Source organism: Danio aesculapii, chromosome 16 (genome assembly GCF_903798145.1).
Source record: "Danio aesculapii chromosome 16, fDanAes4.1, whole genome shotgun sequence".
In the NCBI taxonomy this organism is placed as follows: domain Eukaryota; kingdom Metazoa; phylum Chordata; class Actinopteri; order Cypriniformes; family Danionidae; genus Danio; species Danio aesculapii.
Window position 1 is genome coordinate 13,489,424 of NC_079450.1, and position 19,227 is coordinate 13,508,650.

The window sequence follows — 19,227 nt, forward strand, 5'->3', positions numbered from 1 at the left end:
TATTTCTAATCCCCTGAGATCTTCGTTCATCTTCAGATAACAAATGAAGATATTTGAGATGAAATCTGAGAGCTCTCTGACCCTGTAGACTGTAACGATCACAAGACTAAAAACTTTGTCAAAACATTTCATGTGACTTCAGCGGTTCAACGGCAATCACGCGAAACCAAAAAAAACGAACTGATGTGCTTTGACTCTTTTGGTTCCTTTTCTGGACATCTCAGGACCATCGCTGTCTATCGAGAGTTATTAATGAAATCATTTTCATTTTTGAGTGAACTAATCCTTTAATCTACCCACTTAAAAGTAGAAGCACCAAAAAACAGGACACTTCTGCCTTGTACCATGCACTAGGGCTTAAGACAATGTAATTTTAGGACAGACGTTCTGTATGTTAAAATAAAAGTTCCACCAAAAACGCTCTCCAAAACAAAAAAAAAGACTACAGTCTCACATTCCACTCTGAATTATATGACATATATACAAAATTCTCTGAGAAAGGATGAGTGTAAGAATTGGACTGGATGATATTGTGGTGATGCATGTGAAGGGGGTGTTTCAAATGTGAACCTTACCAGCCTACGGAGCTGTCCTTCGATACATGCGGCACCCTTGAGTGAAAGATCTTAAAACTTTTGTACATCGTTACACTACAAGGAATGGATAAACATGTTTTTCTCATGCATACAGCAGTAGGTTCTACAGTGACAGCGTGCGTTCAGAACAATAGTTTACTTCCTGCTCCTGTATGAGCTTGTCGCACCCGGGCAGCAAGGGCACCAATCACAAGACAGCATGTGTTTAGGGGGCGGGGTTTTAATGGGGCGCGAGTGGCTGCAGTTGTCCCTGTATCTGCTCAGCACGGCTGCCATTCTGGGTTTGTCTCGTGATGAAATCGTATTCCTGAGTCCTGTTTTACGAATGGGAATCTGTTACCGCGCTCCTCAACGTCCAGGGTAAAGACGGCTCCACGCCACAAATGCTGAACAGACATCGGAGGAGACCGCGCACAACTCTTCCACTCACTCGTCCCTTTGTTTCTCCATGTCAATTCCTTTGTTTTTTCACTGGTTTTCATTTTCTCATTCATACAAAAGCAGAGGAAAGTCCTTACGGAGTTTTGCAGACCAGTTTCCAGGAGTTCTTTATATTGACGTTTCCCACAGCTGAAACAAATCACAGGAGGAAAAATGAATTCATGCTTGTAAATATGAGATATGAGTAACAAAATAACTATTCATATGAAGAGATTTTATTGTAAATTTATTTTTAAGATCTTCTGACAAAATATTAGTGAACTTAAACTAAGCTAATGGACTAAGAATCAAGAATTGAGCCTGTCAAAATAACATCTTTTTACTTTAACCATTTAACTGCCCCACCCAAAAAAAAATCTGCCCCCTCACATACACTAATGTGCCACAAACAGGACGTTAATATCACCAACCATTCCCATTTTATTAAGGTGTATCCATATAAATGGCCCACCTTGTGTGTGTATATATTTATATTCATTCATTCATTCATTTTCTTTTCAGCTTAGTCCCTATAATAATCCAGGGTCGCCACAGCGGAATGAACCGCTAACTTATCCAGCACATGTTTTACGCAGCAGATGCCGTTCCAGCTGCAACCCATCTCTGGGAAGCATCCATACACACTCATTCACACTCTTACACTACGGAGAATAAAGCCTACCCAATTCACCTGCACCGTATGTCTTTGGACTGTGGGGGAAACCAGAGCACCCGGAGGAAACCTACGCGAACGTAAGGAGAACATGCAAACTCCACACAGAATCGCCAACTGACCCAGCGACTTTCTTTCTGTGAGGCGACAGCAATACCTACTGCGTTTATATATATATATATATATATATAAACTGCTTTTATTCTAGCAGAAATAAAACAAATAAGACTTTCTCCAGAAGAAAAAATATTATCAGACATACTGTGAAAATTTCCTTGCTCTGTTAAACATCATTTGGGAAATATTTAAAAAAGAAAAACAAATTCAAAGGAGGGCGAATCATTCTGACTTCAACTGTATTTAAATTTACATAAAAAAAAAAATCTGCTAAATGCAAACAAAGCTGCGCCGACGTACCCTGGCACTCTGTCTGTTGGCCTTCCTCTCCTCGTCTGGAAGGGGAGGCATGGGGTAGGGGTATCTCCGGCTGGAGGCAATGGAGCCTGTTGAAGAGGTGGGTGATTTGGCCGGTGACAGCGTTCTGTGGGATCACAGAGATCTGACATTAAAACTGGTGTACAAACCAGACAACAGCGTCAAGATCCAGAACAAACATGGAGCTGTCACCTCTGACCCCTTGAGGAGGTCAGAGGGAGTGTTTCCAAAAGCAAACCATCATCCGAAATCACTAACTTCATCAGTCCTTGCCACAAAAATACCCACTTAGTGGAGAGTGAAGCTGGGATGTTTAACAAACAAACATACCAGACGTCATGTGGGCTTACAAACATGGCGGACATGATGAGGTGATCAGGACAGACACATGTGATGATCATCTACACAGTGACTACGGCAGCCGTATGACGATGACATCAGAGCGCACAAAAGCAACACACGTTAAGCAGCAGCCGGCATGCAGAGAGGAGTGTATGAGCGGGACTGAACAGTGGCGTAACAAATAATAATGAATAAAAATAAATAAATACAGAGCTTTAACTACAATCAATGAGGCTCATTTGGGTTTTCCATGTACACACACTGATGAACAAACACAAGGATCTACACAGAGCACCTGAGTGAACGTCACCAAAACACACTTTTATATCCAAAATCAAAAGGAAAAAAAGTCACTCGATTTTTGTATTGATTAACCAATCGTGAATAAAAAAAAATCAAGAGACTACTTGAAAATCCCCAACTTCAGTTTAAAAGCTATGTGTTTGAGTGAAACATAATCCCAGCAGGCTCACAACATCATAAGATGTTAATGTAAGGTAAGATTTAGGGCGTGATGCAGGTGACTAAAATTCAATGTCTAGTCAGCGTCTAAGAACAACATTATTTTGACGTCCAATAATGTTGATATTTAGTTGATTTTAGGTTGTGTTGGAAAGTGACCAAAATCCATCATCTTACCAACGCCATGTTGATGTCAAATATTGACATTCATTTGTCAGGTATGGCAACCAAAATCCAACATCTGATAGACATCATAGTGGTAACGTCCACACAATGTCAAGCTGTTACATCATTAGACGTTGATATTTGGTTATTTTTAGTTTGTGTTGGAAAGTGACCAAAATCCAACGTCGAGCCAACGCCATGTTGATGTCAAATATTGACATTCATTTGTCAGGTATGGCAACCAAAATCCAACATCTGATAGACATCATAGTGGTAACGTCCACACAATGTCAAGCTGTTACATCATTAGACGTTGATATTTGGTTATTTTTAGTTTGTGTTGGAAAGTGACCAAAATCCAACGTCGAGCCAACATCTTAAACCAACGTCAAATTGACGTCAAATACTGACAAATATTCGTCATGGTATGGAAATCAAAATCCAACCTGACGTTGGATTTTGATTTCCATACCATGACGAATAAATGTAGACGTCATAGTGGTAACACCCACATAACGTCAAGCTGTAACATCGTTAGACATTGATATTTGGTTGATTTTAGGTTGGATGTTGGACTTTGAAGTTTGCCTGACGATGGGTTCTGACATCAGTCTGATTTTCATTTCCAAACAAAATACAATGTCCCCACAACGTTGGGGTACAATGTCAATCTGACTTCATGTTGACGTCCTGTGCCTGCTGGGAATATTCTGTAAACTACTTACATTTCTTCCAAATTTAAAAAAAGTTCACATTTATTTTGCATTAAATAACAAAAAGAGGACATGTTTTCAGACATGGTTACATTCATTTTTAGACAATTTAATACCCAATATCTTCAGAAAAATTATGAAAGCAATATTTTGTGAAATAAACCTAATTTTCAATGATAAACTGAAAAAAAAGTGTACATTAGCAGTTTTATGTATTTTGTGATTCATATTTTTATTTTCCCCCATTTATTTATGCTTTTGAATTGCAATATGGGACCTTGATAGAACTTTTAAACTTGAAAAGTAAAAAAAAAGACTTTTATTTAGCAGAGCAGAGATAAACGGTCCAATAATGCAATTCACAATCGTAAATAAACTATGCAGAAACTGTTAATTAACTGATTTTTCTTTTTTTAAGAGTAACAAATGAAAATATCCTAAATGGAAATCATTTGATTTAAATTTGGGAAGAAATGTTATCAGATCTTTAATGATTAAAGAACTCTTACGTTAATAATTTATTTGAGTTATTTGGGATTAAATGTCCTTCTTTGTTATTTCAAAAGTGTCACGGTTCAACAAAAGCGTACTGTTGCGAAATGTATTTTTTCCTGTTGATTTTGGAATGAAGTCTAATCTTGGTTTTGTACAATGACCATATGAAAGGCATTCCTGTATACTTGCATCTCATGATTACTGATGTTTACACTGATTATCAAATGCCTTCTGTCTCCTTCAAAGACAACCATCAGTTATATGACTGTAATGTGAAGTATGAATGGAGGACTTCTCAGGACAAACAATTGTGGCTCATGAAAACTCTGGATGTTAATCCTTGGAACTGCAAAAAATGTTCGTGCCTATACAGTACACTGCATTTACTCGAAAATTGACGTTTGATTTCTTTCTGATGATGACTTGTTAAATGCAATAATCCATGTTTAGAGTATCGAAATCAAACAAATACACTGAAATGAATGAATTTGGAGTATTTCTGATAGAGATTGCTTCTAACTCTCAGGTCTCAAAAAATAGTATTTTATCAAGGAAACGAATAACTGAAGAGGGAAATTAATGAATAGGGGACAGGTATATAATGTAGGCTGTTGATATTGTACCTAATGTAAGGTCCTTCAGTGTTTTTATTCACATCTTCTACCCATTTAGTAACATAATATTCTGATTTGACGCAAGGGGTTAAATACCTGTAGGAGGAGGACGGAGAAGGAGTGATGGTGAACAGAGAAAGAGAGAGGGAAGGGTAGGAAGGGAAGAAAAAGCACAGGAGAGATTGAAGAAAGAAGGAAGTCGGTAAAAGACAGCAGCAGCACTGACATTGGTTACAGTCCACGATGCAGGCGAGAGAGATCAGACTTCAGCACCTTATAGTATGGAGGGTGATCGAGGCCAAATGTCTTTAACCAGCGAAATTTGATTGGTGCCAATTTTGAACATACAACATTAATGTATAAAAATTAAGTCTGATGTTTACATATAATACATATCGTATTGATGAGATTAAACTGCATGGATGGCAATTAGGGCCAAATAATTGGTCCTGATTGCCTTACATACAGGTAAAGGAATATGTTATAAATTGCTGCCTTGAAAACCTGGAATAGTCACGTAATTTTGACATGGAAAGGCCTGGAAAGTTTTGGGTTAACAAAAGAAAATTGTTTAACAATCTGTATACTTAAATATATTTTAATTGATAATATTGGTGTAACCCATTCGTCCTACTGCACCCAACCCGGTCTGAGCTAATATCGAACCGGTGATTCTTTTTATGGGAGTTGGTTGCTGTAACAAGGAGGCTACAGACCATGACCTCTAGTGTCTGTCGCTAGAGCACCTCTTGAGGTCAAAGGAGTGAGGTTTACCTGCATAGCACTTCGCTAGTTGGCCTCCGTTACACTCACCCCCTAAACCTCACCCCCATCTCGGACGAGCCCCCACATGTAATCCACTGGTCTTACTGCACCTAATTCGCTCTGAGCTGGGATTGAACCAGTGATTCTTTGCATGGGAGTTGGTTGCTCTAACTAGCAGGCTAAAGACCATGGTCTCTAGCGTCTGTTGCTAAAGCACCTTTTTAGGTCAGAGGAGTGAGGTTTACCTGCATAGCACTTCGCTATTTGGCCCCCGTTACACTCACCTCCCTAAACCTCACCCCCATCCCGGACAAGCCCCTACGTGTAACCCACCAGTCCTACAGCACCCAACACACTCTGGGCTGGGATCAAACCGGCGATTCTTTGTATAGGAGTTGATTGCTCCTACAAGGAGGCTAAAGACCATGGCCTATAGAATCTGTTGCTAGAGCACCTTTTAAGGTCAGACGAGTGAGGTTTACCTGCACAGCACTTCACTAGCTGGCCTCCGTTACACTCACCCCCCAAACCTCACTCCCATCCTGGACGAGCCCCCATGTATAACTCACCGGTCTTATTGCACCCAACCCGCTCTGTATGTATGGAGGTCAGTTGTTCTAAAAAGGAGGCTAAAGACTAAAGATGTCTGTCGCTAGGGCACCTTTAGAGGTCAGAGGAGTAAGGTTTACCAGCATAGCACTTCATAAATAACTAAAAACTTGACAAGCTTTATTATCAATGTAAACTTGTGCTTTAAGACTGTCTCTTTACTTTTAGAAACTGACTTAGGCAAATGTGATGGCAAAAGTACCAATCTCATTGGTTTACCAGTTTTTACATCCCAGGCTCATTCTGATTACGTAGCTCTATATAGATTTCTGGAGAGAGCAAAATACATCACAGGAGCTAACTTTTAAAAAAGTTTTTGCAAGGTCACTGTACACGCTTTTTGAGATCTCAAATTTACGTGCCTGCTTTTCTCATGTAATCTACTAAAGACCACTGTTGACTAACTCACTGACTGACCAACTGACTGACCGATAGCCCCGTAGCATTCATTTTAAAGATGACATGCTCTGGCTACATAATTTGCGATCTCCAGAAACGTATATAGGGCTACATTTTCAGAATGAGCCTATGTTCAAACCAAAAAATTATAGTTTTTTAATTACGCTTTTATGTCTGGCTTTTTGAGCACTGGTGAGCACTCTAAAATGGAAGCCCTTTGATTAGTCACAAGGCATTAAACGCGAGCAAAAGTTGTGGTGAATAAATGATGACAGAGTGTTTATTTTTCAGTGAACTCTTCCTTTAAATTTAGCAGACATTTTCCATAACCATCAACCTGTTCGCTGGCCAAACACATAGTGGAAAAACATCAATATTTTTAAATATCTGGCTTAAGATTTTAACGAACATTACAGTTTAAGGTAGTATTTGTGTTGGTCAGCTTCATTTTTTATTTTTATTTTTTTGCTTAAGTTAGTTTGGTTATTTGTCACATGCGTTTGATTTCAGTTGCAGAAACAGGCATCAAGCTGAAATCACAATCCATTGTGTCCATACAGTTAAAGACAGACGTGCAGGTCAGTTTCAGCATGCTGTTCTTTCCAGAGATTCAACCAATGCATTTTACCAACAAACACATATCAACAAATTCATCAGGACTTTCACACACTGATACACATAGCATAGAGTTTAGCCTGTGTTTGTTGTAAAGACTGTATCTCTTACTCGGTGGAGTTGGAGCGAGCCCGGAACTTCTTTCCCTTGAGCTTCTTACGGGTACCTGTGATGTTTCCTGCAGTAACAGACAAAAACAACACATGATTTGACATCAGAAATGAATCTAGTTCAAGCTCTATAATTTAGAGAGGATGACTGGATGGGTTACCTTGCCATGAGTTGCTCCTGGGTCGTCCATTTTCACAGACGTCAGAGATGTGCTTGGCATCTGGGATTCTTTCACTCCAGGAGTGAGACAGACCATTCGATCTTCAGACCAAAGAATGGTTTAAGTTCATTAGTTACAGATATTAAATGGGCTTTGCAAAGGGAAAGCAAATGACTGAGATGCCACATGGGTCATTCCTACTAAGCAGAACATATTAATCTTCCTATCGTAAATTGAATAAAATATTAAGCTCAATGTTATTAAAGAAAGAATCATTATCTCTTTATTATTTTCTTTTATAATAAAATTTCTTTATAATCATTATCAGTTCCATTCCAACTTCTGAGTTGGAAAATTAGCTTAGGTATTAAAGGCATAGTTCACCCAAAATCAGTAATAATTTATTCAACCTTCACTTGTCACAAATCTCTTTCTGTTTCTTTTTTCTGTTTAACACAATTTGAAAAATGTTGGAAACTGGTATCCATTGACATAATTGTTTTTGTTCTACTACGGAAATACACTTGTAATGGTTAATCTTTTTTAAGCCTTGTGCACTTTTCAAATGCACTACCCTTTCATTATGTTCAGGATGAAAACATCCATTGAATTCTACTGCTTTAAAAATGCATCAGATATATTTTTTTCAAATATTTTTGCATAAATCTGTTAATCAACCTCAGCCCTAATCAAAACTACTACATGTTTTTTAAAATTACAGGATTTTAACTCTTTAGTTGCCAAATTCAAAAAAGATGTCTGATTTGGTGGTGGTGGTGGGGGTAGGGGTTACAAATTATCTTCAATATAAAAATTGTGGACTGGATTTTTTAACCTTTTATCATAGTCTTGGACATGTGAAAGATTATTAACAACACTGCCTTTGATGCATTGTTAGTTTTTGTGCAGCTTGAAATTTCCATTTTTTTCCCTAATTTACTGTTGGTGGCTGTTTTTGCCTCATTGACTTCCATTATAACCACAAAAATGTTTCATTGCAATGCCATGATGCCATACAATTATGCATTCTTGATTGTTTGTGGTTTTCCCTATTGGGAAGAAGTAAAATTTGTAATTTTTACTGTTGATCATCAGTTGCCACCTTTAACCCTTATCCCTTTAGATAGGCCTGTGCAAAATGCTTAGTTTCTGGATTTTATATGAAGTAGTATGGAGCATAACAGCAAATTAAAGTATGTGTATGTGTGTTTGTAAGTGTGTGAGAGTATCCTTTGCGCACTTATTTTGTTTTTCTCAGATGCATCAAGGTATGCACCTCAGCTCTCAGAACTACATGGAGTAAACAAAAACAAAGACTGTGTATATCACAATATCATTTCTATATCACTCCAGAGTGGATGAAAACATCCACAACAGTACATAAGTGTTAAACATTTTTTTATATATATTTTTAAAATAAAATATAAAAAGGCTTGGAACCACTTGAGGGTGAGTAAATAAAATTGTTGGCTTAAACTATCCAATTAAGTTATTTTGCATGGCTTTCTCTTCTCTCTCTCTCTCTCTCTCTTTTTAAAATGTTTAATGTTAAAAAATGTAAAATAATAATAATAATAATAATAAAAAAAATAATATATATATTTATATATATATATATATATATATTTTTTTTAAATAATTAATCAAGTAAAGTAAACAAAATGCCCCAGAATGCTGTACAATCCTATAAATGCCTACTTTGGTTGGAAACAAAAAAAAACCACACACATTGTTTTGTGTATGACTCTTTAAATGCAATAAAGCTGCTTTGCCTTTACAGCAAATGCACAGGCTCCTCTGGCCACAAGAAACAAAACATCTTCATATGTTTTAAAGCCTTGTTAGTTTAAACACCAGTGTAAATGTATACAGTGATTTCTTTCTATACAAATAAATAAACTGAATAAATTGCACTGTAAAGCAGGAATGACCCACGTGACTTTGATGAGCCAAACAAACATGCTGAGATGAGCGGAAATGAGCATGAAATCATGAAGAAATGACACCATGAAGACACAGATTTACCTACTGCACCAGCATCAATAATACAAGAGCCTGACAAAACTTTAACAATATCCGAGAGAGAGAGAGAAACAGACAGTGACAAACAGCACAAACCTGCAGAGGAGAAGTCATCAAGGAAGGAATAAAAACCTGTAAATCTTGATATAAAAATGGCGTCCTGTGGAAGGAACTGCACACTTTTTAAAAAAATCTGTGCCAAATAAAGCACAAATTATTTCATATTTCTAATAATACCACTCAAAAGCATGAATTTTTAGATCATGAAAGAAAAAAAAGATCTCATTTGTATCTTCTTGACAAAAAAAAAAATCTAAACGTAAATGTGCCTTTTAGCTTATGAGATGTTTCTCGTGTCTCAATCTTAAGTGCTTCTTCTCTTGCTTTTTAAAAGAGATCACACTCTCCTGAACTATCTTCAGGTTTGCATTGATGCACACATGTTTTATGTCTCCAAAGAAGCAATGTTACTAATGAGCTCATGTCATGCCAAAAAGTCATTCTTTTGTTTATTTCATGTACTAGAATAGGTCAGTACTCTTGAAAAAACACAATTTTAATTTTAATTATTTAAATATAATAATTCTAAACATCATAATAACAAATTTCAGCTTCTAAGCACAAAAACTGAATAATAATGTTGGGTTTAAATCAAGCAATTGCAACTTTTAAAGTCAGAATTCTGACTTTATATCTCACAATTTTGAGAAATAAAGGGTTTATATCACGCAATTGCGACTTTTAAAGCCAGAAGTCTAACTTTATATCTCACAATTTTAAGTAATAAGGGCTTTATATCATGCAATTGTGAGTTTTAAAGTCAGAATTCTGAGATAAAAAGTCATGACAGTGAGTTTTAAAGTTAGAATTACGAGTTATGATGTAGTTTCCTGTTATGAAGACTGACCTTAAATGGAGTGTTAAAGACGCATATGGTTTGTAACTGTCGCAACACTATAATTCATTGAAGCTCTCCTTCTGTGCATGCGTATTTAGGTGGAATAATGCTTCAAGAGTTCATACTTAGCTGATGATTGATTATAAAGCTTGTTTGGCATGCTGTCCCAGGCAGTGGCGTAGCGCAAAATGCGGGGACAGGGATTTACATACTTTAGACCGCATACTTTATACCAGGGAATGAGCGAACATACTGAGAGGGAGGGGGGGCCCTGTGGGCTCGTCCGCTACACCACTGGTCCCATGAGAGAATCCTGAGCTCATAAGATCCTCGAGCCCGGTACTCCCTCCAGTTTGCAAGGCGAGAGGGGAGTTTGAGTTCCGGTAGATCTCGAGAACTCCCTTGCTAGAGTAGCTAATGAACAGATAGTGATTGCTCTGATGAGAGAACTACTTACTAGGAGCATGTCTATGGTGACGATTTCGATTAGTCAATTAACTTATGTTTCATGTTTTTGGACGGTGGGAGGAAACAGGGGGCCCAGGAGAAACCCACGTGAGCACAGGGAGAACGTGTAAACTCCGCAGAGAAACGTTGGCTGGCTTGGTAAAGACTAGAACCAGTGATGTTCTTGCTGTGAGGCAACAGTGCTAACCACTGGGCCACCGTGTCACCCATCTAGGAAAGGAGGAGGAGTAGGGGTGGAAGGGGGATTCTTCAAAACGAAGATAGCTGTGATATGGAACTTAGGGTATTTATAGTGGCTTAGGAATCATAAGCACGTGATCCTCTCGAAATTAGTTTATGAATAAACTTCACTCATGTTTCAAACTGTTAAGTAAAATAAATGAGAATAAATGTTACCCTGGATCACAAAACAATCCTATGCAGCACACATAAATAAGTCAATGAATAAATATCAATAAATGTGTCAAAATGATGAAGGTCAGGTTCTATGAAGATATTTAGTACATTTATTTCCATAAATCTATCAGAATGTAATTTGTGATTCGTAATATGCATTGCTATGAATGCAACTTGGAAAAAATTAAAGGTGATTTCAGATGAAGCATGAATAAGTTTCCAAACATTTACACGTATGTCTGGATTTGTGATCCAGGGGCACAACAGCCTTTAAGTGGGAGACTATAATCTTATACACAAACTGTATAAATACATTCATTCATTCATTCATTCATTCATTCATTCATTCATTCATTCATTCATTCATTCATTCATTAATTCATTTTTCTTCGGCTTAGTCTCTATTTCAGAGGTTGCCACAGCAGAATGAACTGCCAACTTATCCTGCATATGTTTTTTAGGCAGCGGATGCCTTTCCAGCCGCAACCCAGTACTGGGAAACACCCATGCACACTCATTCACACACACTAAGGGCGTACTCACACTATGTACAGTTGCCTTGAACTGGGCCAAAGCACGCTTGTCCCCCCTCCCGTCTCCCCTGACGGCCCGCACTCAGATTACATTCGGGCCTGGGCACGCTTACGTTATTGATGATGAGCTGTTCAGTAAGCGTTCTCGCTCAGCACAGTGAAGATTTCTTTAGTTATATCGTTTTAGCCATTTGGGATGCAGTGACACGCAGTCAAATATTTAGCTGAACAGATCAGCCACTTTTGACGCTCATAAACAATCATAAAGTCCTCGTGCAGCAGGAATTAGGAAGTTTGCTGAAGGTGCAGAGCTTTTGTGCAGTGAGAGGTTTGCATCTTCAATAAACTACAACAGTTTGGGTTCATTGAACAGTAAGAATGATTAATAAATCCATATGAAACAGTCCCTTAAAAGTCACGTCTCGCTTTCAGTTTTGGGCCCAAGTGAACCCCGCTCTGCCACACCTCTTCCAACTGAGCCAGGGCCGAGCCCGATTCAGAGCACTCACACTTCTCAAAAGATCCGGGAAACGGGCCTGGGCACGGTTCGGATAGCATAGTGTGAGTACGCCCTAATACACTACAGCCAATTTAGTTTCTTCAATTCACCTATACCGCATGTCTTTGGACTGTGGGGGAAACCGAAACACCCAAAGGAAACCCACACTGACACAGGAAGAACATGCAAACTCCACACAGAAATGGCACCTGGCCCAGCCGAGCCTCGAACCAGTGACCTTCTTGCTTTGAGCCACCGTGCCACCCCCATATAGATACATTCACTACTAAATGAAAAGGAATCAAAGCATTATATGACCTGTTCAAATGGAACATAAATGCAAACTTCAATGTTTGTACTTAAGGTCTGTCGGTTAGCAGAGCAGGCAAAGCAATGAAGATGAGGATGCAGATGGAGATGAAGCACACCTGAAGCCGAACAGAGAGATGTTTTGGCTGATGGAGGGGATAGAGGGGGTGAAAGAGCAGGTGTTGATCTGGAGGTGAGACAGGTAAGCAGACCTCTTCTTGGAGCTGCTGCCGGAGTTGGAGCTGACGCCCTGCGGCATGTCACTGTACAGAGAATCGGCATCTCCAGGCTTCTTCACATAATCTCCTGGAGGCATCGGACTAACAAACACAAAAAGGTTTGATTTGAAAAAATGGTCTAGAAATACTGTCAAACGACAGACTTTTAATGGTGCGGTATGTAAGTTTGACACCCAGTGGTTGAACTAGGTATTGCACTCCTGGATCAAAACATTGATTGGATTTAAATTGTGTTCTAACAAAAAGCAACGGCACACAATAGAAGGAACATTTCTCATATTAAAAGGTGTTTTTGTTCTAACCAACACCTGGAATTTATATTTTAGAAACGGCTTCTATTTCTTGCAACTGAACAACAGAAAACTGAACTTTACTGAACTGTGAAATAATGCAAACCAACACATATCAGTTTAATATGTTTTAATTAGATCATAAAGCTTACAAGTTCGTGAGTAAGTGCACTATTCTGTGATTCTGAATGGCTGTATTTAAATTTCTATCATGTTTCGTCTGGTGCAAACAGCCAAATTGCTTAACACTGCAAATCTCCTCATGTAGCGTGTTGTTAGGTCACAGGGTTACAATGTAGCCTGCTCACCTAATGTTTACGCTCATAATGTTTATATTATTTGCTAATTAATAACCTCATGTGGAACTCTGAAACTGTGTCTCATTTTGGAGTTTGCTACTGTCCATCAGAGGTCGCATTTCAGTCATGGGTGCATGCTTTGAGAGCCTTTCTGAATGATTGAATGAATGAAATACGAGGCTTTACACCAAGGCAACCAGGGGTGCTGAAATATAACTGGCTAAAGTGGCACTGGGCAGGTTAAAAGAACCTGGGCAGGTTTCAAAGCAGAATATCTGACTTCAGCATTGTTTTTTAGATAAACAAGAATGTTCACTTGTCATCTTTCTTAAATAGCTGCAAATATATTATGTATTAGGTGTTTTTATGCTTTAGAAGAGTCAAAAACTTACATACAGCACCTTTAAGTCTATCTAGGATGCAAATACATTTAAAGTCTGGGCTCAGTATACTTTTATTATTTTAAAGAAATTCATATTTTATTCAACAAGGACATAGTAAATTGATCGAAATTCAGTAAAAACATTTATAATATACTAAATATTTACCTGTTTTGAACTTAAAATCAACATTATTTATAAAGCACGTTTTCAACACTGATATTACTAGAAGCTTTTTAAAAAATATCAAATCATCTTATTAAAATGATTTATCAAGAATCATGGGACAATGAAGACTAGAGTGATGTCTAATTTCAGAATTACAGCCTAGCAGGCACACAATGTCTTAAGACGTTAATATTACGATAGATTTAGGTTGTGACATCAGGTGACCAAAATTCAATGTCTTGCCAGAATCTAAGGACAACATTATTTTGATGTCCAATAATGAGGTCAAATGAAGTTGATATTTGGTTGATTTTAGGTTGTTAGAAAGTGACCATTTTAAACCAACGTCATATTGACGTCAAAAGCTGACATTTATTGGTCAGGTATGGCAACCAAAACCCAATGTCTGATAGACATCATAGTGGTAACGTCCACACAACGCCAAGTGGCAACATCATCAGACATTGATATTTGGTTGATTTTAGGTTGGACATCGGCCTGATGTTGTGATCTGACGTCAACCCGATTTTCATTTCCAAACAAATTGCAAACATCAATCTGACATCACACGGACGTCCTGTGCTTGCTGGGAGAGTTCACAAATACTTATAGAGAAAGCTGCAAATTTAAATGTGAAGAATATTTCATAATATTTCATAAAATTTCTTTGCATTTTTGATCAATTAAATAAAGGTTTGTTGAGCCTTCTTTTAAAGAAAAGACCCAACATTATCTACACAACATTTTAATAGTAGAGTATATTACATGCTAAAATGTACAGTAATACACAAGCTAAATAACTTATTCAAACTCTTTATTTAGAAGTAACAATAATAGCCTTAAAAGTAATGAAAAACCTTTCCCTCCTTCACACAACACATCAGACTAGACTCATAAAAGGAAGAGAAAAGTGGACAAACCGACAGAATCTTCTGTGCACGTCTGATTCAACATACTGCCGCTGTCTGTAGGTTCTTCACAAGGAGAAAAGACAAAAAATAAATAAAGTTGAACATTTTAAGGCTGAAACTTTAAAGAAAATCAAGTTTGAAACAACAGTAGGGTAAAAAAAAAGCCCACAATTTTCATTTGTAAAGTATTTTACATTTAAGCTATTTTAATAATATCTGCAACCAGGGCTTGACATTAACACCCGCCAAATGCGGGTAGATTTCAGCGGTGGCGGGTAAGACAGACACTCCCATTAGCCACTTTGGCTGGTTGAAAATAATTTTCCCGGATAATAATTCTTAAAAGCAGGGTTCGACAATAAGAATGGTCCAATATGCATGCAAAGACGATCTAAGAATTGAGAAAGCAATATGACTAGATAAAAATAATTGCATTCGCGCAAGCAATAGAAAGCAGGTCAATACAGAATGAGAGGATAATCACTCGTACTCATAGCTGAGGTGATGCACGCGACTGTTTAAAACACGTGCGAGCTCACGTTTCCTTTCGTGAAGAAACTGTGTCTAGAAAAACAACGGATGTGATCGGTTCTCTTTCCAATAGACTAGACAAAAAGTGATGAACATGTATGGAACAAAATCAATGCCAAAAGTATTGAATTAAAAAGCTTGTTGAATAGCACAAACTGAAAGAAATAATACACCGTATTAACAAGTTCTTGCATTTTAATGACTTGAATTGCAGGGTTTGTATTTTTAGGTCCTGAAATTTAACATATCTGTTTATTTAAGCTGTGAATGTTTCAACTAAAAATATTTCAAACACGTTTTCGTACTTGTAAATTCAATAATTCATATTCAATTTCCAGGTTTCACTTACAAAATATTCAATACCCTTTAAAAATACGATGTATAATATTCAAAGGGCAATTTTCAGTTAATTTTATTTCAGTTCAAATGTGAAATTTGGCTCAAATTCGACTGTTAGAATTCGACATTACATCCGGGAACTGCAGGAAAAGCAATAGAGTGCAGATTAAAGATCGCCAGCTGCTTTTTCACCAGCAGGTGGAGATGGAATAATGTAAGATTTTTAACCCGAGAAAAAAAGCTAATAAAGGCACAAAAGTAACATTTAATATTAACATCAATTATTCGAATTCTAACAGTCGAATTTGAGCCTCTGAATTCATGGAAGCGAATATTTGAACTGAAATCAAATTAACTGAAAATTGCCCTTTGAATATTATACATCGTATTTTTAAAGGGTATTGAATATTTGGTAAGTGAAACCTGGAAATTGAATATGAGTAATTGAATTTTCAAGTACGAAAACGTGTTTGAAATATTTTTAGTTGAAATATTCACAGCTTAAATAAACAGATATGTTAAATTTCAGACCCTGCAAAGTCATTAAAATGCAAGAACTTGTTAATACGGTGTATTATTTCTTTCAGTTTGTGCTATTCAACAAGCTTTTAATTCAATACTTTTGGCATTGATTTTGTTCCATAAACATGCACCCACAGTCTTGCTGCTTTCAAGAGTTCCAGATTTGTCTTTTTGTAAGCAGCACCGGTTGCTTTCGCTTCAACCATTCTTTGAACAGATTATTTATGGGTGTAACGTTAACCATGTGTGTGTGATCATCCTTTCATTAACACATGGTATGTTTTTTTACCTCATTTCTTTTGGGTTAATATGGTTTAATTATCTTTTTTTTTTACAATAACATTAGATTAACTCCCCATTTATGTGTAGTTATGATCTGGGAACTTTAGCCAGGACAGATTACTGTGCATATGTTTTGTTAAATAAAAAGTATAGTATACAGCTATATTTTGCTTGTTTTGACACATTAAAAAATTTGTGGCTAAGAAATAATTACTCATTTATGTTGTTTAGGTCAGAGATAAATTTGCTAAATCCTTCATTTTCAGCTCTGAAAATTATGTGAAATAAAAACTAATTGTAATACTATAAAACCATGACCCATTTGCTCGGGATTATTGAGAAAGCTCATACACTACACACAAAAAGTGAAATGAATGAGGAGGCATGTGGAGATAACACAAACTCTAAATCAAGTAATTTTAGCATGTCAAAGTCATATTTACTGTATGTGTATAAAATATATTTTCCCAGCAATAAAATTGTGGCTAGTGAAAATGGCGAGTGGCTAGTAATAATGGAAAACTACTAGCCACGGTGGCTGGTGATCAAAAAAGTTAGTCAAGCCCTGTCTGCAACCCAATTCAAAGGCAGCATTCTTTAAAGATAGCACAGCATAATAAAAGAAACACAACAGATGAATCTCAGATTCACTGAGCACAGATGACGACATAATATTTTTGTAAGATAACACTTTAAAATCTAAGTAGCCTAGTATTTTATATACTACATATATAAAATATAAATAGTATATTAGTTTAGTATATATAAATATATACTAAACCATTTTGATTAGTAATATAAATTGCTAACCACTTCATTAGTTTCACTTTAAATTTAAAGACAATCATCAATATTTAGATTTTTTTTGGACCCTCAGATTCCAGATATTAAATTGCTGCAATTTAGCCAAATATTGTCCTATCCCAACAAAGTGTGTATCAATGGAAAGGTTGATGACGTTTCCAAACATGGACACTTTTGTAACTGAAGGATGCAGACTCTGAACTTGAACATGCATCTGTGTTCATGTGACTCACTTATATCCCCATGCAGAAATCCCTAGAATTAATGCAAGGACCAGGATAGAGCCGGCAATGGCCCCGATGATGATGTTAGTAGTGATGATTCCTGTCAGAGAAACAAAACAATTAATGCCAATGCAATTACCAGTCAACACTGACCTGCAATCATCTGGACAAACCAAATCTAGTCTGGACGTGAAAACATAGCTTATATTGATGCTGCATATCTATTATTTATTTATTTATTTTTTGTCCAGTTGATCGCACAGCAAAAGCAGTACAGGATAAGACGCTGGGATAAAAATGTATGATTCTTTCCGTCCATGGTGTCTGTACGGCAAAGGCATCCACATAAATCAAATCCATAAAAAGGGTATATGATGAGGTTTATAACAACACAGCACAGCAGATAAGTAACACCGTTAGCTTTCATTCAGACAGAAACACAGAGGAATGATGGGGTGAGTGAACGACAAAACGACAGAGAAGAAACGACAACAAACAACAACTCAAATCTAAACTCACTGTCACTCCAGCAAAAGACATGAGCCTGTCCACAAAGAACGAGTGCGTATGAACAAAAGCCATGAAACAGAAAAATCAAAAGAGAAATTAAAAGCGTGTGAAATGTGCGCGTGGTGAATGAACTGTTGAACATGAATATGATAACAAAACGGAAGAATAATAGACTAATGAAAAAAATAAACCCTCACATCAATTGATTCAGTATTAAAATTGATTCATTCAAAATCATAATACTTGTGTTTTTGCTCAGAAATGGATTACAACTGGATTTTTGGTGTCAATCAAATAAAGTCAAATATAAATAATAGTGTTGTCACAATGCTGGAATTCGGTACCAGTCGATACTGAAATTTTAAAATGTCCATTTCCCGCTACATTTGATCGCTGTTGAGCACGTTCGTAAACACTGCTGACACTGGAGCGTTTCAAAGTCACGTCGATCAGCTGGTTTGTCTATAAGCTGACATACAAGCAGTCCGCTGATGAATCATGGCTTTAAACCGCTCTAGTGTCCCTGTATCTGCGATTACACTCAGTCAACAACAGTGAGTTCGGTGAACTGATGACCTTCACGGCCAATCACAGTCATTTCTGTTGAGCACGTGAACACAATGGCAAATCAGCGCTGTTGTAATGCACTGCATCTCAAAGTTTTCTACAATAATTTTGACATATGTTTTGCATTTACTATTCGAAGTGATGAAGAGTTCATTTGCTGGAGGCATTTATATATACTCTATTTTCCTCAGAAATAAGTTGCACTTGACAACAAGTCAGACAGATACAGTTGAAGACAAAATGATTAGCCCTCCTGTAAACTTATCTTTTTCAAATATTTCCAAGTGACACATTGATAACGGCGACTAAAAAAAGCCATCACAAGGCATTGGTTACTTCCTGAAACCCCTTACAATGCAAGAGTGGTTGGAAATTGTATACAACATTCATGTTATGGAAAAAATTTAATTTTCCCTTTGCCTCCAAATGAATCTATTCAGAAATATCAGGTCCAAATGGACT

At 37.1% G+C, this 19,227-nt stretch overlaps 1 protein-coding gene across 2 annotated transcripts in view; it reads right to left on the reverse strand.

Moving 5' to 3' along the window:
• Positions 1–1,054: 1,054 nt before the first annotated feature.
• Positions 1,055–19,227, reverse strand: part of adam22 (ADAM metallopeptidase domain 22) — a 124,351-nt gene continuing 106,178 nt past the window's right edge. The window contains exons 25-31 of one of the 2 annotated variants that reach the window (XM_056474690.1): positions 17,698–17,788; positions 14,996–15,049; positions 12,819–13,019; positions 7,575–7,675; positions 7,415–7,481; positions 2,107–2,230; positions 1,055–1,166 (exon numbers count right to left, since the gene is read on the reverse strand). In XM_056474690.1, coding sequence (XP_056330665.1) covers positions 1,146–1,166; positions 2,107–2,230; positions 7,415–7,481; positions 7,575–7,675; positions 12,819–13,019; positions 14,996–15,049; positions 17,698–17,788 — 659 coding nt within the window. In that variant the 3' untranslated portion in view covers positions 1,055–1,145. The remainder of the gene's footprint in view (positions 1,167–2,106; positions 2,231–7,414; positions 7,482–7,574; positions 7,676–12,818; positions 13,020–14,995; positions 15,050–17,697; positions 17,789–19,227) is intronic. The other variant, XM_056474691.1, reaches the window with a different exon arrangement.